The sequence below is a fragment of the Corvus moneduloides genome, chromosome 5 (genome assembly GCF_009650955.1).
Source record: "Corvus moneduloides isolate bCorMon1 chromosome 5, bCorMon1.pri, whole genome shotgun sequence".
In the NCBI taxonomy this organism is placed as follows: Eukaryota; Metazoa; Chordata; class Aves; order Passeriformes; family Corvidae; genus Corvus; species Corvus moneduloides.
This window is the reverse complement of record NC_045480.1, coordinates 53,861,400-53,885,776: the sequence shown is the minus strand read 5'-3', so window position 1 is coordinate 53,885,776 and position 24,377 is coordinate 53,861,400. Positions and strand designations below refer to the sequence as shown.

Below are 24,377 nucleotides of genomic sequence, written 5' to 3'. Positions count from 1 at the left end.
TTCTCAAAAGACTATTTATTCTATTATGTAAATCTGTGAAGTAATCTTTGCTCCATTATGACCAGCAAAACCCTGTGGCATTGTGACTTCATTTTGTTTAATTCCCTTGTGAGAAAAATTCCCTCTACAGAAGTCCTGCAGAGAGCTTTTCTCACTATCTATGTAGAATACTGGAGTCACCGGTCCAGGAACAAATTTGTGTGGTGTATTTTGTCCTCATTTCTCCTTTTTGTGTGGATGTTGGTGTCCATGGTGCATATTTCCTTGAGTATTTTGTTTTTGTTTTTAAAACAGTGAAAGGTAGCATGTAACATGCTGTATCATTGAGTGGGTAGCTAATCTCTTTTAAATTATGTCAGTTCTGTGTCTAAAATGCTTTTCAAATAAGGTATTCAAACAGAAACCTTCTGTAAGGTTGTGGTTTAACCCCAGCTGGCAACCAAGGACTGTGTAACTGCACACTCACTCCCACCCTCCTGGTGGGGAGGAAAATCAAGAGGGGAAAAAAAAGAAAATAAAACTCCGGGGTTGAGATAAGAATGGTTAATTAACTGAAACAAAATAAAACATGCTAATAATACTAATGATAATTTTCGTGAAGAGGAGAGAAAGTAATAAAACCCAAGAGAAACAAGCAATGCCCAGTGCAGTTCTCGCTCCCTGCTCACCATTGCCCAGTCCATCCTCCAGCACTGATCAGTGGTTCCAGCCAACTCACCCTGGTTTATACACTGAGTACGGTGTTCTGTGGTATGGAATAACCCTTTGGCCAGTTTGGATCAGCTGTCCTGGCCATGTTCCCTCACAGCTTCTTTGTGTGCCTTCTCACAGAGTATGGGAAACTAAAAAATCTTTGTTTTAGGGTAAGCAGTTCTGAGCGATAATGAAAACATAAGTGTGTCATCAATTATTATTGTCATGATAAATCCAAACCCCAGCACCATACGAGCTACTAGGAAGAAAATTATATTGTATTATAGTCAAAAGTGCCTGGGGGGTTGCAGGGCTGTGTTTATAACCAGGTGGTCTTTAAGGTCCCTTTCAACCCAAGTCATTCTATGACTCTATGAAAACTAGGCCATGTAGTTAAAAGGAAGATTCTCATTTACTTGCTTGTGTAAGGGCTCAGATTTTCCCAAGAATATGCAGTATTCTATCTGCGTGAATCAACAGTGTCATTAGTCCAATTAACAGAGATGAACAGGAAACTTAAGATATAAGTTGCTGGTAAACATTGTTTTCTAGAAAAATAATAGTTTGAAAAATCTCTCAAAGCTGAAAGTACTAAAATTATTTGCAACCTAAAATATGAATAACTTTCCATCACTTACGAAAAGAATGAGCCACATGGAAACTTGCTAAGGAAATTTATCAAACTGCAGAGAAATACCTACCTTTTCTTTTTTTCTCCCCTTTAAGTTCTGGGTCATTCAGTCCTATCAGCTGAAGCCAAAACATTTCATTAACTAGGCCATCGTCACTGTTTGAGTGGACATGAGTAGAGCTGTTTTAAAACAATGTCATATGTCAGACATAAGACCCCATTTTCCTACACAGAGAAGAGAAATTCAGATATGCCACTCTTTTAAAAAGCATAGCAGATGTTGGTTTCTTCTCTTTATTAATGAGCTGCAAACTAAAAATGGAATCCCTGTTCCACATGGGGGTGGTTACAAGTAGAGGCCACATTTCTTATGTTTAGAGATCACCTTACTTTCACATTGACCTGTATCTGTTCTCATATGTAAAGCAGGACGTAAGAATTGCTTTTAACTTCATTGGGAGTAAAGAGAAATGTGTATTTCTTTGAAATAGAAGTGCTACATCTCTATGGTCTGTTCTTCCAGTTCAATAGAATATTTAGTCTATTAATACTGATAAAATGAGGGATGTGTTTCTTAAGAAAAGGAAGTTTTGAGACTGCCTTCTCCTGTTCCCTCATCTGAAGTCTAAGTAACATTTAAAATCTAGAGAAATAATAAGCCATTAGCCTAGTTTTGAGAACCATATTGGAGCAAGTGATCTCCAGAGGTCCTTTCCAACCTAAACTATTCTGATTGTCACCAAACAGACAAAGCAAGCAACAGTGTAAGTACAGACTTGATACTCAATTCCAGCAGTGTATTATCAGAAACAGCATTTTTTGGCTTTTTTCCCTATCTATTCTAGGTCGAACTCTAGTAAATCGTTATTGAATTTTCGTCTTAAAGTTCATCATGTTTAGACTTATTTAGGCTTCTAGCAGATCCCCAAAATCACCAGACTCTTCATAAATCATTTCTACAAAGTAGATGAAAATTACCTGTTCCAGAAGCATAAAGAATTTCCCGCAATTTTTGTAGTTGCACAAGTCTGGGTGTTGTGTCTGAGGACAGAAACACTTTCTCTCTTTTGATTGTTGGATGGGAATATCAGTTGCATTTCTGGTTCTTCTGGTGGAAGTCATTGTCTTATCTGTTCTCTCCACTTTACTCGAGGTTTCAGATTTCTGAGTATTTCATTTGGGCTTTTTATGACAACTATTGATAGCTGCCCTGAGCAAGACTTAAGCTACGGTTCAGACCATCCTACACAGGATTTAGATGAAGCATGTTCAGCAGTAGGAATGGCTGATCCAGTGTTTTGGGGCTACCAGAATACAGATGTGTTAATTGAAATCGGGTATCGCTATTTGAAGTTTATGAAACTTCTGTTCAGGGTGTAGAGAAAATTTTTGACCACTTAATGCCACCTGTTTGAGCTCAGTGATTACATTCAGGGCCATCTTGAAACTATCAGCTTGTGTGACTCTATATTCTTTTGATATGAATTTAACCTTATGATCATGGTGAGAGTTTTAGACTGGGTCAGTACTCTCCAGCAAACAAAGCACTGTGTTTTGACCGAACTTTCTTCCTGGCTATCAAAAGCTGTTGGAGGCAGGATATGCAGAATGCTGCAGTTTACCCCTCATCCCAAAGTTACGGACAAAATTTAATCGATCAAATAACAGTGATGATCTGTCTTGCTGGAGTCTCACAGTGCTTGCAGCATTAAGGGAGTTCACACAAGCAGTGCAGAAGAGCTGTGTGAGAAACAGGTTTGCTGTGTGCATAGGAATGTCATGCTGAGTGACATCCTTTTGTATGAAGATCTGCTACATCTTCATATTTGAGGGAGAAAAGGGTTGGAAGATTTTTAAGTCTAAGACCAATCTTGGATATTAGAATAATTGTTTACTGCTATTACCTGATTAACATTATTATGGTAAAGATGTCAGGAAGGTGTTTCCCAGCTCTGTTTTTCTCACACCTGTTCAGTGATTCTGGGGACAAGGATAAGGTACCCCAGCTGAAGTCTGCTGTGCCAGTCTGGAGAGTGCTTACAGAGACACAAGACCCTACCTATGAAAAAAGAAATTGATTGACTGCGGTTGTCTGTGAAAAGTCTAGTGCTATGTAGAAAAACTTACTGAATGTGAAAACTGGAAGTGCAGTTGTGCCAGGAATATAACTGTGATGTAACCCAACACCATTCCTATGGCCTAAAATCCAGAAGGGTGGGACTATATTATCTATAATGCAGTCTGTGTGAAGGAGACCAGGATGCATATCCTAGACTATATTTTTGCCACTGAGTTATTTCTAGATGCTCCTCAGAATGGAGAAATGAGGGAAAACTGGATGAGAATAGGAGGGGACACAACAGGTGTTGTGGACTTTATTCAGTTGTATATGGTCACAAAGTTTTGAGGTTACATTTTTCTGTGTATAATGATTTCATAGAACCATACAATATTTTGGGCCGGAAGGGACCTTCAAAGGTCATGTAGTCCAAGCCCCGTGTAATGAGCAGGGACATCTTCAACTCCACCTGGTTGTTCAGAGCCCCCTTACTTTGTTGTTAATCAGTTTCTGAAGGAAAAATCTGGTGTGCAGACAATCGCACAACTTGGCAATTTCCTGTTCACAGAAGCACCCAACATGAGCATGTCTCACAGACTCCTCAAAAATTCACCTTAGCGACTATGCAGCCTCCCTCATGCTTTGGGAACTGAGGGCTACAAGGGTCATCCCCCAATTCTTTTTGGTGGCATGGTGATAACCCAGTGCACATCCTGTGAGAAAGAAAGCAGTGGAAAAATGAAAGCTCACCGCTGTATGGATTTCTTTCAGAACGCTACACTGGCCTCTACTTGCATGTCCATGTACTTTTCATGTTCCTCAAGCAGAATATGTGTGTTCCTTTCTCTCCAGAGGAGAGGAAAAAAGGTGCTATTCAGCTCCCTCCATTCAATGGTTTATGTATGTGGCTGGAAAGTAAAATATTCAAATCTTTCATGAGTTACAAGGTGATGAATATCAAGTAGGATCCTACTCCTTGCATGGCTGTGCAGTCATTCATTGGGTGAAACAGCTTTTGAATTTAATGGGTGCTTTTCGCAGGGTGCTATCAAATGCTACCATGAAAATGACTTGAATTCCCTGGCAGGTCCCTTCTTTTGATTTCACAACTCTGTAAAAGGTGAACCACACCCAGAGATATGCTTTTCAGCTGCAGGACAAATGCCATTGCTCTAATTGCAGGGATCCTATTTTGTATAAGCACTATTTATCAAGACAGGGTTTTTTTTCTCTGGCCTTGACATGTCAGTTGAATGCCTCAAATGCAAATAATCAGCAGTATACTGAAAGCAGTATCTGCTTAAATTTTTTCATGGTCACAATGTTTTTCTGAGATACATGCACAAGAAAACAAAAGGTCTTGATTTGAGAACACTGAGGTGTCCTTTTAGCAAGGTCTTATGCGAAGTGTCAGACAATCTCTCTCTTGATGCAGCTCAGTCCATCGGGTTTTTGGTACAGCTGAAGAAAAATAGAGTAATGTCAAGAAGGGAATTGCTGCATGGGATTAGTAGCGGATCTTGTAAGACTGACATAAAATCAATCATGAGAGCCACCAAGAAATTGAAGTCATGTGCTTTCCTGAGGTTTTGAAATTCAGTGTTGATGAATGGTGCATGCCTTGTGGTAAGAGACTCCTTCGGCTTTGGAGTAAAGCAATGGGTTCACAGTCTGTTGCTAGACCACACTATGAAGCATAGAATGCACCTGCAAGAAAAGAGGTAGTTTACAGGAGTTTTCTCTGATGGTCCAATTTAGGAGCACAAATCCTGTGAAAATCCTTATCTCTGTTACCAATAGAAAACTATATGTATGAAAATACCAGTAGCTTGCATAAGCAGTAGAACCCAGATTTTTTTTCACATAGTTTCCCTCTACGCAGGTATAAAGCAGAATCTGTTACTGAAATGCACAGAACAAAATAATCTTCAAATATCTCTTTACAAACCATGAAAATAAATAAAAGCTTTTGAATTTGGTGACCTATCATTTCATTGTTGAAAGATATATCTGCTGGATGAATTTGTGTCATCTTCTGAACACTGTAAATAAAATCCTACAGGCATTTTAATGTTAAATTTATACAGTGAGGTCTCCTCAGGAGATGGGAAAGATATCAGAAGTATGTCTTTTGAAATTGCCACTCCAGGTAATATGGGCTATTTGTATACTTCTTTTGTGGGATTCTGTGTTCATTATATTCCACTTGTTTTGGGCTTTTTTTTTTTTTATTCTTTCTGTTTAATGTGTACTTGTTTGTAACATAAAATCTGTCTTGCAGCCCAGCAAGCAGATCTAAGATTTAACAGTCAGACTGACTTCTTTCCTTTTCATGTATTGTCTGTAGTCAGAGAAAGCCTGCAGGCCTGTCGCTTCCCCTAACTTTTCCTGAGCAACTCAAATCTTTTTGGATTATTCCCCTGAGCTGCGGATCCAAAGCCATTTAAGACTAATAGGTGTGTACATGTGTAACTGAGTGAATGACCTGGAGCCAGAGAGGGTTTTGTAGACGTACCTGTGGGTCTGCAGTCCCTCTTTTACCAGTGTTAGTGTGTTTCATGAAGAAGCTGATAAAAAGGAGCATCTGATCCCAGGAAGTACACAGTGCCAACATTTTTATAGAGAATAAATACTTTATAGAGAAGTCAGTGGAAAAACGCTGCCCATGGAATTCCCAGGGCTGTTTCCACAAACGTGTTTTCACAAGAACCACACATAAGGTCAGACTCTGTTGCTGTTCCTGGTAGATCTGTGACAAAGAGATTGGCAAGATCTGAAATTTTCTAATTTCCGTGTAAACAGAAATTTTCCATAAATTGAAATTTCACTGCTAGAGGAAGTAAAACCAAGAATAATTAAAGAATTTTCTTTTTTCTACAGCTTTTGTGTCTTAGCATTTACAGTAAAGCCTTACTAGATTTAAGCATTAATCTCATAATTCAACACATCAGTAGATATTACTGTTCGTGCCTCACATGAGTGGGGATCTTACTGTCTTCTGTTTGGATAGAGTTAAGTAGTAGGCTGAAATACTACTTTGCAACACAAAGCAAATATACCAGGACTCTGGGATTCAAGGTACTGAGATCTGTTTACAAATGCAAGCCTTACCCCTTTAATGTGAGTTGCAGAACTGATTGTGTCTGTACTGTCTAAAGCTGGTGGTGCAGTTAATCTTCGTGGCAGGGGCTGTCTTTCAATGGGCTCTTCCTATACACGCTGCTCTAAAGTGGAAAAATTGCAGCAAATTTTTGGAATACTAATTTTTCCTATTGTTTTCAATCTGGTCAGGTTAGTTTCTGTGCCTGCTTCTTTCCTTTGCCCCGGAAAGTTTTATTGTTTCATAAGAATAGTGGTTTTGCTTGGGGATTTGTTGTTGTTGTTTTGTTTCTAATGCGAAGTAAATGCAGAGTGCAAAAGACACATTGAAAATATTTGGTCCTATTCTAACTTAGTTTGAATCTGTACTACTTGGCGAAGGTTGTGTAGTTTCCACAACCACCAACCATGGGTGACCATCCCTTAAAAAGTGATATATACCTTGAACTGTTGATAATGGTTACTGTCCACACTTAAAATTCAACGTTATGAATACATATACAGTGTGGAGAAGAAGAAAAACTATTCATATTCCTGAGAAAAAATAATTTGGGGGTGCTGATGGATAAGAGGCTGGAAATGACCCAGCAATGTGCACTCACAGCTCAGAAAGCCAAACACAACCTGGGCTGCATCCAAAGCAGTGTGGGCAGCAGGAGAGGGAGGGGATTCTGCCCCACTGCTCTGCTCTGGTGAGACCCCACCTGCAGTGCTGCATCCAACTCTGGGGTCTCAGCACGGGAAGGACATGGACCTGATGGAATGGGTCCAGAGGAGGGCTGCCAAGATGATCAGAGGGTTGGAGAATCTCTCATTTGAGGAAAGGCTGGGAGAATTCAGATTGTTTGGCCTAGAGAAGAAAAGGGTAACCTATTTGTGGCCTTCTAGTACCTGAAGGGAGCCTACAAGAAAGATGGAGGGGGACATTTTACAAGGGCATGTAGTGACAGAGCAAGGGGGAATGGCTTCAAACGGAAAGAGAGTAGTTTTAGAATGGATATTAGAAAAAAATTCTTTACAGTGATGCTGGTGGGGCACTGGAACAGGTTGCCCAGAGAAGCTGTGAACGCCCCATCCCTGGAAGTGGTCAAGGCCAGGTTGGATGGGCTTTAAGCAGCCTGGTCTAGTGGAAGGTGTCCCTGCTCACGGCAGGGGGGTTGGAAATAGATGTCTTTAAGGTCACTTCCAACCCAAACTATTCTATGGTTCTATAATTCTGTGAGCAGTGTAAGGGAAATCCCTTGATTCCCTTGATGCAAGCTCACTGCTGCAATAACAACAAACTCACATTATATACGCTTGTATTCATTGAGTTGAGCTTATGTTAACTGAGTTCAAAATCAGTAGGTTTAACAGACCTTTCCCAGAAATCTCCAGTGAATTTTAGAATGGTCAAGATAAAACAAATTTTTGTAATGCATCTTCAAATAGACTTTTTAAAGCCTTTGGGGTAACATAAGAATTTGGATGCTGAAATTCAAATTTGCACACTTCGTCCAAGAGTACATTTTAGCCTCGGTAATCTTCAAATATGCCAAAGCTAGCATTGTCCTGCAATTCTCAAAGCACTGAAGAAATGTTTGTGTCTGTGCAGTCAATACAAGACAAAAAAAAGAGAAAAGAAGCATATATTTTTTTATCTTGAAGAGTAATGGGGGAAATTTAAAAATTAACATAGCTACATAGAAGAAGAGCCAATAGGTGACATCTGAGGATTAGAAAAAGGAAACTTTAACTGAGAGGAATGAAGCAGTAAGCTGGAGAAGTTATCTGAGCTCATGTGAATGCTGCTTAGCTTTCTGAACCATCTGTGGGACATGTGGTAGAGACTACAAAGAAAGATTTCAGACAAAAACCTAAGATGACTTTGGGCCCTATGTACAGAAATGAAAACTGCTTGGACAGGCTAGGGATGTGTTAGCGAAGTGCTGTCTTTTTAAAGCAGAAATCTGCTCTGCTTCCCTAGCAAGAGATCTACAACCCAGAGGGCATCGTGAACCTACAATAAACGACTCTGTGTTAACACTTTAGATTATTCAGGTCTCTCCAAAAAAATCAGGTATTTTTCAAACTCTGTTGGGGCAGTTAAGGAAGAAACTCCTTTGCTGGTGAATCTGTTTTAAGTGTTGACTGACTGTCACAACTTGAGATACTTTAATAAGGCGTGGAGTTAATACTTGGAAGGAGCACAAAGTTTAGACATACACCTTTCAGAGACTAAGTGAATGCCAGATGAGGAGGAGTAAGCTTTCAAGATATGTATAAAAAAATGGAAGCCAAAATACATGATTCAATTACTAAAGAAATTTTATGCACTCAAGGAACATCACAAATTGACAGCTTTGAGTGAAATGAATACATCAGCTGAAAGAAATTCATATGTCTGAAAGAGAACAAATGATGTGGAAACAGTCTGATGTATCTAGACGAGTTGTTAAAATGTCAGCAGAGTATTACATTAGCAAAATATGAATCCTCATAATTGTCAGGGTTCCAAACCTACTTATAAGTATTCTTGGTAATCAAAGGAGTCTCGATAGTCTAAAAGATGAACCTAAAGGATATCTAAAAATTAGTCTATTAGACCCTATTGAGCAGATCTAAATTTTGATAAGATTTAATCTATGCATACCTATCATCATTTCATTTTTAAGGAAATAATAAATTGTTCCATGATTGTCTCTTCGATTGTTTCATCAAAGAGCTTGCTCTTTTCCCCAGCTGTCTCTTTAAAGTGATGTCAAAGATTTGCAGACCTATGATTCATCCATGCTCTTGATGCTAATTTGCTGTTGACCAGAGTACATTTGTGTTTCAGCCAAAATTATAAGCACTGAGGTATACTGAAGTATAGGATCAACTCAGCAAAATTTGGTCTAATGAGAGGGAAAACCTTTAGGAAAATATCTGGACGGAAAGAAAGAGACCAGGAGCAGAAATCATAATTTTTCTAAATGTTGCTTGATTGATACTATACATTTATTTCAGCATGATCATTAACTTCCATGATATGAAAGCAGCTGAGATAAGACATTCCTTTTAGAGAAATCCTTCAGGGGGTATCCCATCACCTTTCATTATAGACAGAAATTTTTGAGGATAGGGAGATCTTGTTCTCTTTTTAAACTACCATCATTCTATTTTTTGGTTAGTGAAAATATTTAATTGGTGTTCTAAGGAATAATTTAAGTCTAATTTTTCTAGGAATTCATGAAAGTTTAAAGTAAAAATTTTAGTCTAGTCGTGCATGGCAGACCCCATTTAGACGTTTAATACAGTGAAAACAAAGCAGACTTCAAAACAAATATGACTGCTGAAATATGAGTGCACATATATATTTATACAGAGAGACGTATTATGTATGTCTTTGTGCTGAAATTTGAAAAGCTTAAAGTGTTTAAACTTAAAATTTTAATCTTTTTTTACTGACTCATGAAAAATTAAAGCTCCCACTCTGTGATTTTTCTACACTTTTTCTTTGCTTTTCTTAACTTACTTTCTATTTTGGGGAGTATGTAAGATATGCAATAAAACTAATATTTACATGCCTTGTTGAAAGTAAAGAGAAGTTATTGAAATGTTGAGAATAAGGACTTCACTGTTGGTATAACAGGCTGTGGCTTTGCCCTCCTGTCTTTTTGGTAACTTCTTTAGGTCAAACTGATATAAGAACATACTTGACTTTTAGCAGCTTTGCTTGAGAGGTGTTGATGAAATCTCAAAATTATTACGTCTGTCAAGGAGCTTGCAGATTTTCCCCCATAAAGGAAATGGGCTTTGCCTGGCTCCCTTTTCAGACAGTGTAACATTTTGTCACATGAATATCCAAGACATCAAGCACAGAAAGAAGGAGAGTATAAACACAATTTTAAGAAGAACTGAAAGTTATGACCCACGTAAATTCAAAATCAGTAACAAATCATGTTTATATTATATACTGTATATGAAAGCAATGTAGGTGAAGTTATCTTAATGTCAGAAGGTTTGTAAGGTGCAGTGCTAGTGCTCTAAACTGAAGTAGTTTTGAACTTTGGGAATAGATTTTCTCTTTAGGGAAACCTCAAACCCACTCTCAAATATGCAGTATCAGTATACGTGTAAATTTAAACTCAAAGTCCATATAAATAATGATTTTGAGGTAAATATGTGTGGATATTTGCTTATCAACTGTAGGCACTTTTTTGCCTCCTTTTTAACTCTGCACCACAACCAAATTATGAAACATGACATACTGGGAAAGGAAATTATCTGTACGTATGTACAAGCCAAGTAACCTTGTCTCTTATGCCACTGTGCTGTCTTTTATGTACTGTGATAAAAACATGACACTGTTATAAATTGCAAGGGAACTTATTTTGCAATGGTGGTTTTCACATGTAGTATGTGAAACTCTGAGACAGTGTGGACTAGAGATGTCCATTAGAAATTCTCAAGCACAGTAAAACTCAAGGGAAAACTGGAGAATTGGAGGTCTCCTGTCTGATTGTCTGGTATCAAAAATTTTGCTAACCAAATGAGAGCTTTTGGAAGCATGCTTCCATCCTTTATTTGAGGCCAAATTGCGTATTTTGGAAATATGTGTGGAGGTTCAGTTGCACGAGGATGCTTATGCAAGATACTATTTTGGTTAAAAATCAAGCATCCAAAAATTTCCCGACAGCTATTATGCATTATTAACATTTAGTCTTTATTGTTTTCAACTTTTTTTTCATAGCACATTATTAACTCTGCCAAAGGAACAATTATCAGGTTTTTCTCTCTAAAGATTTTTCAGACTGACTTCTACCACAGAGTGGAAATTGTACAAACAGCCAAGAGCAGTAGGGAGTGTTACTTGTTGCTAAATACTGACCCTGTTTCTCTGTCTCCCTGGCAATTTCCTACACATAAAGCGTTCACGTCCCTCCTCTAGATGTACTAAAAGGAGCTGAAACAAAGGTTAGTCTCTTTGATATTAGGCTGGAGTTCAGGAAGAAGTCTCTATGTTATAATACTGGCTTTCTTTTTAATGGTTACGACCTGCTGGGAATGCTTCAAGTTGGGGATAGGTTCTTCTACCTGTACTGACTTTTACTGCAAACTCTTATAAAGACCAGATGAAAATACCATTGATGCTTTCATCTATACTCTTTCCTTTTTACTTTTTTTATGTCTTGTTTTGTTTGGGTTTTTTTTAAACAAAGAATGGTGCACATCTTTGTCCTTTACCTTATGTCTGTCAGCACTTTTAAAACTGAAGTTGAAAACACAGAACAGTTTCAGGGCTGCTGGTGTACTCTGCTACAGCAACTTCAGTCTAACACCTTAAAAAAAATCATGGAGACATTTATAATATACATGGGCCTAGTGTAATACAGGTGATCTATTTCACAGATGTTTCAAAATTTTTTAGATCTGCCCCTTCCTGTAATTAATCTTAAATCTTACCAAGTGTATTCTAAACCACAAGGAAAAAAAAAAAAGAAAAAAAGAAATCTTACTATAGCTGCTGCTTTTGTGGACAGGACCATTCACAATAAAAAGTAGAAAATTCAAATTAAATCATATGTGAGAATGGCCTAAGCAGAGAGTCAGTCTCCCTTAGCTAGAGCATTATTTATAGAAAGTGGGACAGCTCTGTCAGGAGAAGCTCAGGTGCATTGTTTAAATTGCTGTTCCAAGGAGTACTGAGCTCCTAGTGCTGCATTTTCACCCTCACTGTGTCAGGCTCTAGTCCTAGGTATGTATGAGAGCCTCTGTCCTGCCAATGATTTGGTTATCTAGGGAAGGCAAATGTTTCTGGTCTGGCCAGGTGCTCACACAGAGAACCATGACCTGAGAGCTCTGAGCAACATTCAGCCAGACCTTATTTATAGCATAATACTTCAGGGGCTCATCTGGTGTGCAGAGACCCAGGTTCCAGCCAAAGGGCTGCCTTACAGTTTAATATGAGATGATGTTGGGTTTTTTGGATTTTTTTTTTTTTAATAGCGGTGTATCATTGAATGTTTTGCTTTTAACTTGAGGTTTTGCTTTTGTTTGGTTTTGTCTTTCAAGAGAAACTAAATTGATGACAAACCAGCTATTCAAATGTGTACCATTCTTGGATGAGCCCCTTTCTATTGCTTTGAATACCACAGAAAACTAACATGGGATTCAAAATTCCTATCCACCTTTTAGTTTAGCATTACTTCCCACAGTGTTTATGAAAGTCCCCTCCTGCTTCAGTCCTTATCCATGGCCCTGTGTTATTTTACACATGGGTTTGGATAACAGAAGTTAATCCAGAGGAAGGACATGTGATCTGTCCCCCAGATCCTCCTTATTAAAAATGTTAGAAGGATCTTTTATTGCTGCATATGAAACTGGTTTTGCTTCCTCTGGATGCTTTTGTGATAAGTCCTTAGAAACTTCCTTTTCTTTCTTTCTTTAAAGGTGACTTTCCAACAAATGGGGAAGATCACTCCCTTATTTCTGCTCCCCTGAGTAGATCCAAAAATTCAGTTCTCACTTCATTCTACTGGAAGTCTGATTTTTTTATATAGAAATAATTCTCATTTTATAACTAGCTTGATAGAAGACAGAGCTAATTAGTCTGAAGTGCTTAATTCATTACTTGGTTTGTTTTAACTCAGTTTAGCCTGTTGAACTTCACCTTTTGTGACACTTGTAACACATTTAATTTAAGCTCAAGTCCAAACTTCATATATTCTTGCAAAATGATTTTCATTTACAAAGGAGGAACTGCTTGATTTCTCTTAGTAATGAGACTGGAGTCAGACTACTTCTGCTTTGTATTGTGCCTGGTAGTTTCACCCAAAGCTGGGGGTTAGAAGTATCTCTGACAAGGTGTTTATTATAAAGTTGCTTATGCTCTGTCATTTCTTAAATACTTTTTTTTTTTCCCTCCACTTACCATGGACATTCAAAAAGGAGACATGGTACTTTCTATGGATTATTGATTTTTCTGCTTCATTTTTCTAAGAACAGAGGTAAAATAAATGCCGTGGGGAACAAATAGACAAATCACATGCCCTTAAATTCCAGTCCTTTAAACTTGTATTTGTGTGTTCAGTTTTCTGTATATGGGAAAAGTCTCTGATTTGATTGAAACTCTCTGAAGCAGAGAATAGAGCAGATGTGTTTAGCCTCGATTTAGTTGAGGCTTTAACTGATTTGAAAGGGAGTTGGGTAACCAAGTTGTGACGCTAACACAAGTTTCTGGATTCACTCAGAGTTTTAAACCCCTGAGGTGACTTACTGCTTTCCACTTTGTGCCAAGATTCACCCATCAAAAATGTTTCAAATGAGATTTAATGCAATTATTGTTTCCCCCTCACTGGGTTCTTCCTCTCTCTGTGTGGAATTTGCTTTGCAAGAGTGACAGTTTAAAGTCTGGTACTGCAGCTCATCAACTAAGTTGGACAGGTCAAGGGCCATCTCAAAGGACTGTCACCCGTCCTTTACTCCTTACACAATCCCACTGCACTTCCCTGCAATTACTTGAGGAGCAATTTATATTAAAGGGCCAGAACTCCATGTATTTGCATAAATGTCTCACCATGTCCATATATACATATATATATATATATATATATGAATGAGAATAAAAGTGGGGAAAAGCAAAGAATTTACAGCAGATCTTTAGTGAAGTGGAACTTACTGAACCTGAACAATTTTTTGATACCCAAGGGAAATAAGCAATCAGGCCAGATATTCAGGCTAAATGGTTTGCAGCTTTTCAAGTAAGTAGCTCATGTGTCAGTAGAAGTCCATTCAGTCTTGTGCATGTAAGGAGCATCATAAAACATGTAGTTGCTTATCTACAAGAATAATTTATATGCATTTGCACAGTTACTCTACTTGGAGGATTGTCTAACAAAGTAATTAGAAGGTGGGTGGTTTTTATAAGGTGCATATAGTGCTCAGCTTTTTCTTTCAGACCTTGCTTGGCTTTGCAATTATTTTGCTACAGTGTAACACAGGCAAACATTCTGTTTATTGATCACCTCCCCATTTCCATAGCCAAATGGCAAATGGAAGTACTGAATGTTATGGAGCCATTCACTACTGTCAATATCTTATCTTCTGAAGAATAAAATGAGGCTTTGTAGAGGAACTTTTGGGGCAGGAGTGTGGTTATACTCTTAATTCTTGGAAGGAAGAAAGTATTAATTACAATTAACAGTTAAAAGAGTTAAATTATTGTTACTGCTTGCTATTTCAGAATAGACCACGGACTTGAAAAGTACAGGACACTGTAAAGGACAGTGGAATGGGGTGCTTTGTTATCATCCCCAGTGGTGAATTTGTTCCCAGTGTTTCATCAAACTGGTAGGTACTCAGAAACATCTTACCTGTCATTAGTCACCTAAATGTATATTGGCCATCTGCTTATATTTTGTGATTTAAGCTGATGAAAAAGATGGAAGAGTAAACACTAAAGAGGAAAAGAGAAAAGACATTAATGAACATGGAGAACAGTAATAGTTGGCAAGCTTGTAATGTAAATAGATATTGTAGAATTTTTGTCTGTGTAATGGGGATGATGCATGAACATCTGATACCTAGATTCATCCAAACACATTTTGCAGTCATGCTAATAGGAATTGTTTCAATTTATCAGCATGACTTCACTAATGTGAAGAAAATGTTTAACCTAGTCAAAACAGAATGTGCAGCTTTTGCCTTTCAAAATTCACTTGTTAGTAATTCGAAGTAAATGAAGTAGGCATCAATGAAAAATAGGTCATAATAGGAAGGTAATTTTACCTTATGTTCCCTTTTTTTCCCATATATTGTAGAGGTTTATTAGAATTGTATGTTTTCAAAAGCCTTTTTGAAATTAAGTCTTTCTGACTGGCTTTCATTGAAATAGTAGCACTTCAGAGCTCTATAGCCTTTCCAGTCCTGTTGGGATGGTTATACAGGGTAAATATTATGTGAAAAGTACTTGTAGAAGCCAGTCCAACTGAGAAAAATACGTTGTTTATTTTAATTTTAGGTACTGTACAGACAAAGCTGAATTATCTTAAAAATCACCACAAATAATTCATCATGTTATTTAGGTGCTTTTCCCCTTGTCATGTCATCAGATCTAATGGTTCTTTCTTAATTTATGACAGAAATTCTGTGGAATAAGGTAAATGTCAACTATAATGATGCTGTTTGTTATGATGAAAACACAGAAAGAAGGAAATTATGTTTAATGCATCAAAGAAAGAAATTTCAAATAGGTTATTTCAGTTACCTTGATTTAATATGTCTTTTGGGGAGAAGGGAAGGAAGGAAAGGTGAGGGATTAGTACCAAAAGTGACAGTGTGAAAACATGCGTCATTAAGAATGGTTAGAGACTCTCAGATACAGAAACATATTTTTCTCATCTATGAAGGAAGGATTCTTTTAGAGACTACTAGACATAATAATATCCAATATGTAATGACCAGCTGGTGCCTTCTGGCCTGGAGAATTGTTTGACTCTTCGCATAAAGGTAGTAACTTATACAGTTCTCAAATTCATCAGCCATCTTTTTCTACCTGGGTCTTCATTTGGTTCAGGTGATGCTTTGTTTGTTGGAAAAACCCAGCACCAATAATTGTAAAGAGTAAAACTTAGGCAAGACATGAGATTTATTTTGCACTGAGAATTATTTTTTAAAGTCAGCACACAGGAATGAGTGTACATCCTAGTTCAGACCTTGTGTTACAAGAACTTATCAAGTGTTTCTGGGATCCTGGTACTAAAAACGTGTAAGTTTACAGGCAAAAGTAATTTTTTCTCATGCTGTAGCTGCTTCTTGAAAGAGACCAGAAGATGTTCCAATGCACCAGGAGAAAGAATGGATAGTTTTGGTGAGGACTTTCCTGTACTGCAAATTGGAAAATTCAAATTCTGCTTCAGATTTTATTACATAGGATCTTGAGAATATGTTTGTCTTTTTTGCTTCCCTTCCCATCTCTAGTTTTTCTCCTGTAATCGGAAGTTACTATATTGTGGTGAGGACTATTTTGCTATACTTCTTGTGCTGCATCTGCCACAATGAAATCGTAGTCTTGCTAGTATTCTCAATATAACAGTAATATAACACTAATGATTATTACTGAATAAAGATGCAATAGAAAAATATGTAGAGCTTTGCAGGTGTCAGCCTAACGACAGTGTTAAACAACCAGCAATGCCTGCACTATCTGTGTTTCGCAAATAATTGAATCCTATTTTTGTTAAACCACCAGATTTAACAGACTTCTTGATACCTTTTCCAAACAGGTAAAAGACTCTAGTGTGCCAGGTTTTCCCCTGCTAGATCCATGGGCTCACAGAGCAACAGTAATTCTGTTTTCCCACACTACGCTTTTCTGATTACCTCTTCCACCACTTGGAGTAGGAAAGACTGAGCTGATTCTGGTCTTGCATTATACAAAGCAAACAGCATGTGGCTTTTCTGGTTCAGTGATGACTTCCAACTGGCCTTTCTTTTACTGTCACAGTTGAAACTGCCTTCTCTCTTCTCAGCAGCAGTGAAGGCATAGAATGAGCCCAGTTAAAATGGTTCGCTCTTGGTTGGCTCTTTCACTCCATATAGTACCCAGAATAGTCTGAGTCCTTCAGCCATGTGACACTGAAAGGCTAAATGAAGAGCTACTTGGATCTGAACTGTGACTTCACTGTGCTCTGCCACCGCTCTGCTGTCTGCCACCAAAGCTTTCCTACAGATTTCTCTCTACTGTAACATGTTGTGTTCTCAAAGATAGTTTTCCAGCCTTCCTGACTTCTCCTCCATGCACGCTTTCTCCAGGGACTGGTATATTTGGCTTGGTGCTTCTCCGTCATGGTGGCTTCTAGCCTGTGCCTAGAATGAGCCTAAAGTCATCAATGGATGTTGGGAGAGGAGGTAGGAGTAAGATGCACAGAATTGGAGCAGAAAACACTCCCATACCCTTGGGCAATTACTAGGAGTGCTGTTTCTGCACTCTCACTGCCAGTCACACCCTATCCAGGTTCTGAGACCTGCCCAAGCTCTTGCTGAAAGTCACTCCACTCCTGCTGCCAACAGAAGATCCACAGGTACAAACTGTACCTGTGTCTGCAGCTGTCAGCGTATTCCCTGCTTCTTTGCTTCCCCTATGGGTTTTCTCCTCCATTTGGGATGTGCTTTTCACCCAGCATAATTGTGATGTGGCTTTGGCAGAGAGTGCCTTGCATGTCTTTCACCCTCCCACAGCTCTTGAAGGGAAAGAAAAGAAGGGGCAAAGAGACGATAGCAACAGAGGCTATGACCGTGCAATGTAGGGAGTAACAGGAGGAGGAATAGAAGGACAGGAATGCCAGCAAGACAGAAAAGTGAAACTGTATATTTACCATGTAAAGTACAGTAAAGCATCTTTGGGAGGAACCAGGAAAGACCAGGAGCACAACAATTCTGCAAAGAGCTGAATAACAGGGAGTTTGAATGAGAGTCTGAGAGGCTGAGGAGGACAGCTAGCTGGGTTATTACAGAGACAGGAAGGACTTGGCATTAGAAGATTTGGCTTAATATTCGCTGGACAGAAGTGGCAAGTGAAGGGAGAATTTATTCTCTGGTTTCCTTTTAACATAGTCAAAATTGAAAAGATGTTACATATGTATGTATCTCAGAACATCACATTTGCTCTGGCACCAATGAAAGGAATAACTTGACCCCACTTTTCTTCTGTTTTGTTTTCTCAAGGGTTTTTTTTCTGTTCAGACCATGCCAAATAAACCTTATGGCTCTTAGGCCCTGTGTCCTCCTCCCTCCAGCAGCCTAATAGCTTCTAAGCAAGGTACATCACAGGATGGCTCAGGCAACATAGGAGATCTATAACATGAGTTTGAATGGAGACAAAATAAATCTACCTCAGCAGCAGTCTCTGCAAAATCACTTGAAAACACTGGTTGCTCTAAGGGTTGACTTTACTTCATAACCACTTTCTAAGTTTTATGTAGTGAGGCTAAAGGATAAAACACAAGCTCTCAACTAAACTCAATTGTATTGTAGTTTTTGAAAAAGCAGAAAGCTTTGAAATCCTTGGTATGTACTGCATCAATACTCTTTTTTTTCTTTTCCCAATTCTCCAGCCCAGCAGAATAACTCTTGATTCTGGTTTTGTGATGCATTCATTTGTGATAAGATATTCAAGGCCACATCATGCACTGTCTGTTGAAATGCAGTAAATATTTAATGTTCTGTTTATTTCTGTAATGCCCAAATGAAACTACTTTCTATCTATTTACCTATCTGCATGTGCACACACACACAGACTCTTGGAGATATACACACATTCACATATTTAAACCATGTAGAAACTGAGTGAAGGAAATTGGAAAAAGGGTATAATACTTTGCATTTTTTGAAAATGAACAAACTAGTTAGTCCTCAAGCTATTCCATTAAGTAAAGGCAAGATTATCCACTTTATTCAGGAGGGGTGACAGAGGTCCAAGAGTGTATGTTTCACTCCAAGTGTGACAGGACAGATGGAGTCAGTATCTGGGCCACTACTTAGAATTGGAATGGTTTTATTAACCTGGACCTCTCTTATAACGCAGAGAGCAACCTAAAAGTTGGCAGTAGGCTAAAGCTTAAATTTAAAGGTTATTTGGCGGTCACTGAAGCAAGTCTATTTCCTAATGGACAGATGTCCACTTAACTAAAGCCCTCCCAGATGACTTCTTGTCTGAAGCTATGCCAGGTAAAGCAAAGACTGAGTGGATGTGTCAACTCAAGTAACCTCTTAGAGAGAGCAGCGTTCCCCGACAGTCTGGGCACCAGCTCAGTGGCACAGGAGCATTTGCTTGTGGCACATGGTCTCTGGTAGGTCTCTCAGTCAGTTGCTTTATATCAGCACTTTTAGAACGCAAGCAGTTTAAAAAAAATATAGCATTGCAAGGTGAGGGATATTTGTCAGTTTGTGTTTTGAAAATGGGGGGAAACTGTGTTATTTAGATTGAAATAGTATTGTCAAATGGAACATGTTGCCCTACATAAATTAGGGTTGGAGGCTCATGGTTGGTTGTTTTAGTCATGAAATATTAATCTGGCCAGCCTTGAGTATACCAAGTTTTAAATTTAGGTACACCTTCTCAGAACCTACATCATAATAATTATAAATAGTGAAAATTAATATTAATAACTTTTTTTTTTTGCCTCATGTAAATTAGAATATGATCTGGGAATGGTGTCCTTATGGGGAGATCCTGTGCCCATTGAAATGGCTCTCTACATGTATGTGTCTTATCACTGTCTGAATTTCTTTGAATACCTGAAGGATCTCCTGGGACTTAGAATTAAACAAATGAAAAGTTGACCTCTGCGTGGTCAGAGCTGTTTGTATGGCCAAACAGATGGGGAAGGGGGCACTATCTTATCCAAATTAAGGGTTTAGATTACTGAAAAGCAGGTGAAACTTTTGGCTTTAGCTCTCTCTCCTCTGAAGACAGAAGCTCAGGTCCCAGGCTGGCTTGGTTAAGGTAGCAGTGTGTTTTATGTGGGTGTGAGGAAATAAACTTTAGATATACACTTTTTCCCCGCACTGCATCTGTTTTACAAGAACAGCCTCTCTCTGCTGCTCCTCCAGGGGCTGCTTTAACGTGCAACACTGTAATAGCTGATCAGTGCAAACATAAGGTACATCAGCCATTAACCACATTTGAGTCAGACTGCTGGAAAGAAGACAACCCCTCCCTGCTGTTAAAAACCGTGGCTGGTCACTGGTGGCACTTCTCCCACGGACACCAGCAGTGGAGCTGGAGTGACGTTGAGGGACTTGAGGGCATTTGGGGAGGGAAGTCGTAGCAAACAGAGAGTGGCATGGCTGAAACCTGTGGGACTTCAGCTTCCAAATTTCCTGAGGCAGCAACCGCTGAAGACCTGCGAATGGTGATTATGGCTTTTTTAGGAGCCTGGATGCGCTCATTATTTTTTAGGATATTTTCACAGTATTGGTAACTCCTCCGTTCTGAAATTCTTTCTTTCCCCTAGGTTTAAGTTTCTGCAAATGTTCTGTTTCTGTTGAATAGAAAAGACAATTATTTGTTTTTAATATTTTTATGATACCTTGAACTAACCACATAGCACAAGATTTTTTTCACTCTGTTTAAATGGGTTTTGTTTTTAATGAATGAGTATTAAAGAGAATGGAAATGAGGAAGTGAAAATTACTTTATATCTGTGGTAGATGTATATTAAGTCAATAATGCGTTCGTTATTTGAAGTAATTTTATTTGAATTTATTTTTTAAATTCAGTCTCTTTCCTGTCAATTTTTTATATGGTGTTCTTTACCACTGGAATTATTATTCAGAAATCCACTCAAAATTCTTTTTTTGTATTAGTTAGAGGGTATTTGTGAGCTACAAACTCTTGGCTGTCTCATGTATTCTGTTATATGTGTCTACAGAGTTCTGCAAAAAATTCCATTTAGTGTGGCCAGTTTAGGGCACTAGAGGTTTTAAAGAGTCAGTAAGGACATCTGGTTCCTAGATAAGGCCTCAAAATTCTTAGTATTATCTAAACTGAGGATTAAAAAGTTATTATTTTCCAAAGGTTTCCATTACATTTCTTATTCTGCCTACTGTGCATTGTACATTATTAAAGAGTACTGCTCTGACATGCCCCCCAAAGAAGTGAATTAACATTTCGTGTGAACTCTGTTCTTTTGTGAAGAAGTAATAATGATTCAAGCAGCTCCAAAAGTTTCTCAGATTAATCAAAATTTATTACTTGTGAAATTAATGCCCATTACATTCACTGATACTGTGCATAAATTGTCATTTGTAGGAAAAAAATCCCCTCTTTTTTGCTGTTTGCCCTTATTGATAATAGATATGTGACTTGTAGAGAGGATAGGGACAAATGCAGCACATGACTGACATAATTTGTGAGACTTTTGCTTCACACTGCTCATCTCTTGTTCACTTTACATACCTTTTCTTTTGTCTCTAAAGCAATTCTAGTTGTGATTTGTTACAGGTCTTAGAAGAGAGAGAGTCTATTCTAACCTGTGAAAAGATGAGCCCTGACTTGTGCTTTGGATTGGGCTTGAAGCCTTTTGAGTGTTACTATTTGTAGAAAAGTTCTCACCTGCCAAGGTGGACTTAAGCAAAGTCGAAATTGCTGCTGGTGCTTTTTCTTGGTAATGTTAGTTATTTTTGTTTGTTTTTCTTTTAGTAGAATCAGTTGTCTTGCCGTTGGTTTAGTTTAGCTCTTCTTGAAATGCTTATTTCTCTCTCTTGAACTAAACCCTTAAATTTTATAGGTATACAGCTGTTTTTGCCAACCAGTCCCATAGCTGAAAGAAGACAAATGCAAGTCAGGAGAAACAGGAGAAATATACAAGTTAGTTATGATGAATTTAGAAGTATTATAACTAAGAAGATGCCTTCAAAAGAGGTTTATTCTGAAGAAAATTGGTTGATCAACCTCTCACTGGTTGACTACCAGGACTTATCAATGGCTTGTGTCAATTTAGGCTATAACTACTACGTTATGAGCACTTCTTTGATTTCTGCTTCCTGTCTCTAGTGGGACTAGAAAAATCAAAGTCAGAAGAAAGTGTAGTAAGACATAAAGTGGGGATTTAGCCTGTTTTATAGGAACATACTTAACCTCTCTGTACAATTCTCTGTCTGTGTAATGGGGATAATGTATTTAACTACAGCACAAGACGTCTGAGGATTAATCGGTTAATGAATTCATAGAACCCTGAGCATGAAAAGTGCACTCTAAATGTTTCCCATAGAATTTTCTCCATTACCTAAAGAGAGAGGAAGAAAAAAGCTAATTCATTGCTTTAAAGAACTGTGCAAATTCCATCAAGAACACAGATAATTAAAGTAATATTAATAGATTTTTAGGTCTTCATTTTCCCCTTGAGGCCAGGTGTCCCTGATTTTTTTTTTTTCTGTTCCCGTTCAAGTAATGTCCCTGACTCAGTTGTCAAAGACTGAGGAAGCAGAAGTGCCCATCTAGCTTTGAACTTGATCCCCACAGTGAAGTTGCAAGGTTAAGTAAATGGGGTGGGTTGGGTTTTTATTTTAAACTGAGCATAACACTTCAAAAAGGTTCTCTCTCCCCCCTCCCCCAATGTATTTTTAGGTTGTATGCACTCCTGCCTATGTCTGTTCCTTAGTCCCAGTTGAAGATTTCAAGGGAGTCGAGGGCTCTATATTGTTTCTCCCATGTATTGCAGATAGGGGGAGGAGGTGGTTATTAGAGAGAAGCGCTCTCACTCGCTCGCTCTCTCTGTTTCTCCCTCTCTGGCTGATAGCACTTATCTCTCGCTCTCTCTCCTTCTCCTAGGTGATCCATTTCTAGGCAACGTGCTGGCTGGTGCTGGAGCTGCCAGCTCTCTCTGCATCCCACCAGCAAAGCAAGCTCCAAAAGCAACCTGCAGACCATCATCTGCTTTCCTCTGCCTCGCTCCGGGTACTCCTCCTCTCGCTTCTGCCCTGTCCAACCACCACCTTGCGCGACAGAGACAGCACGTTGGGCTCCATTGGCAGATTTTTTTTTTTTTTTTCCCTCCAGTTGTGGGAAGCGATTTTTCTAGGCGAAGGGTGGGGGGAAATTTCTGCATTACTATCTGCATTACCTTGAAGTTCACTTTGTTTTTTGGCCTCCGGGGGGGCTTTTCCTGCAGGAATCTGGCTGCTGGGAGCGGGATCGCCTGCTCCCTCGGTCGCCCGCTCCTCCCACCTCGCTGAAGGCGAGCTATTTGCTGCGGGCTCCTGGGGCTTCTCTGGCCAAGAGGGTTTGTGCGTGTCTGCTTGTGTGTGCGCGTGTGTCTGTGTGTGTGAGCGTGTGCGTGGTGTGGGTTGGAAGTTGCTGTGCAGCAGCGGGACCGAGCGGATCCCTGGACCCAGCGGAAGGATGGGGATTGTCTGACCAGCAGAGGCGTCTGCTGCCCGCGGCGGCGCCCGGGCTGGATGGATTTGCTGCCGGCGCTCCCAGCAATTCTGGTGCTGCCCAGGAGCCCCGCGAAGTGACGCGGGGTTTCGCCGCGGAGAGAAGCGCTAGGAGCCCCGGGCTCGCTCCCTGACCAGCCGCGGCTCTGCGCCAGCCATCGGGATTTTACACGCTCCTCCGGCTGCACCTCAAACTCTTGGGCTTCCTGCGCTGCACTGTCCTCCACGGCCGCACCGTGTGGCGAAGAGATCTGTTGTTGTAAAGCCTGGACCTCTGGAGGATATGGAAGTTTTCTCCCTCATCCTGGTCGTGTCCGTCTGTTGGACTCGAACCTGGAAAGCGGCGATTGCAGATTCAATCATTCATATCGGTAAGGGGGTGCTGCGCCTGCTGGTGCTGCTGGACACTTTTCCAGCTCTCCTTTGCAACCTTCCCTCTCTTGGAAGGCTTTCCCCCTCCCCCCGCTGCCCCTACTCTCTTTTATCGCTTGATCGCTTGCTTTTTTTCCTGTTGTTTTGTCCCCTCTTATAACTGCTTTCCAACCAGGATCTTAGGCGTCCTCTCTTTCCCCTACTGCGCTGTGTAAAGGTTTCTTGGCGGCGGGGTATGTGCTTTAGACCTTGAGGTTTTGATGAGGCTGATGATAGGGGCGCCCAGGGCTCGGGCGCTTCCTCTGTTCCTCCCCACCTCCCCTCAGCTCCAACCTGCTTTCCGCTGCCCCGGCTCGCCCTCGGCCGGGGGAGACCCCACGCCTCCCCGAGTTCCTCACACCGCGGAGACGGCCACGGAAAACCCCCACCCCCCACACTTTTTCTTCCTTCCCACCCCCCATCCCGCCTTCCTCTCCCGCGGCGGAACAGGTGGTTTGGCAACGTGAGCGCTTCCCCTGCCGCGGGCGGGCAGGGCGGCCGCGGGGGGCTCTGGCCGTCCGGCACCCCCTTCCCGGCCGCCACCCCGCCGGCTCCGGGCGCGCCTCCCGGAGACGCGGCTCT

At 39.8% G+C, this 24,377-nt stretch overlaps 1 protein-coding gene across 3 annotated transcripts in view; it reads left to right on the top strand.

Annotated features, from left to right (window-relative positions):
* Nucleotides 1-23,594: 23,594 nt before the first annotated feature.
* GRID2 (glutamate ionotropic receptor delta type subunit 2) overlaps nucleotides 23,595-24,377 on the top strand; it is a 710,183-nt gene continuing 709,400 nt past the window's right edge. For all 3 annotated transcript variants that reach the window (XR_004240290.1, XR_004240289.1, XM_032109710.1), the window contains exon 1: nucleotides 23,595-23,755. Coding sequence is in view for 1 of the 3 variants with exons in the window: in XM_032109710.1 (XP_031965601.1) it covers nucleotides 23,668-23,755 (88 nt within the window). In the remaining 2 variants the exon portion in view is untranslated. The remainder of the gene's footprint in view (nucleotides 23,756-24,377) is intronic.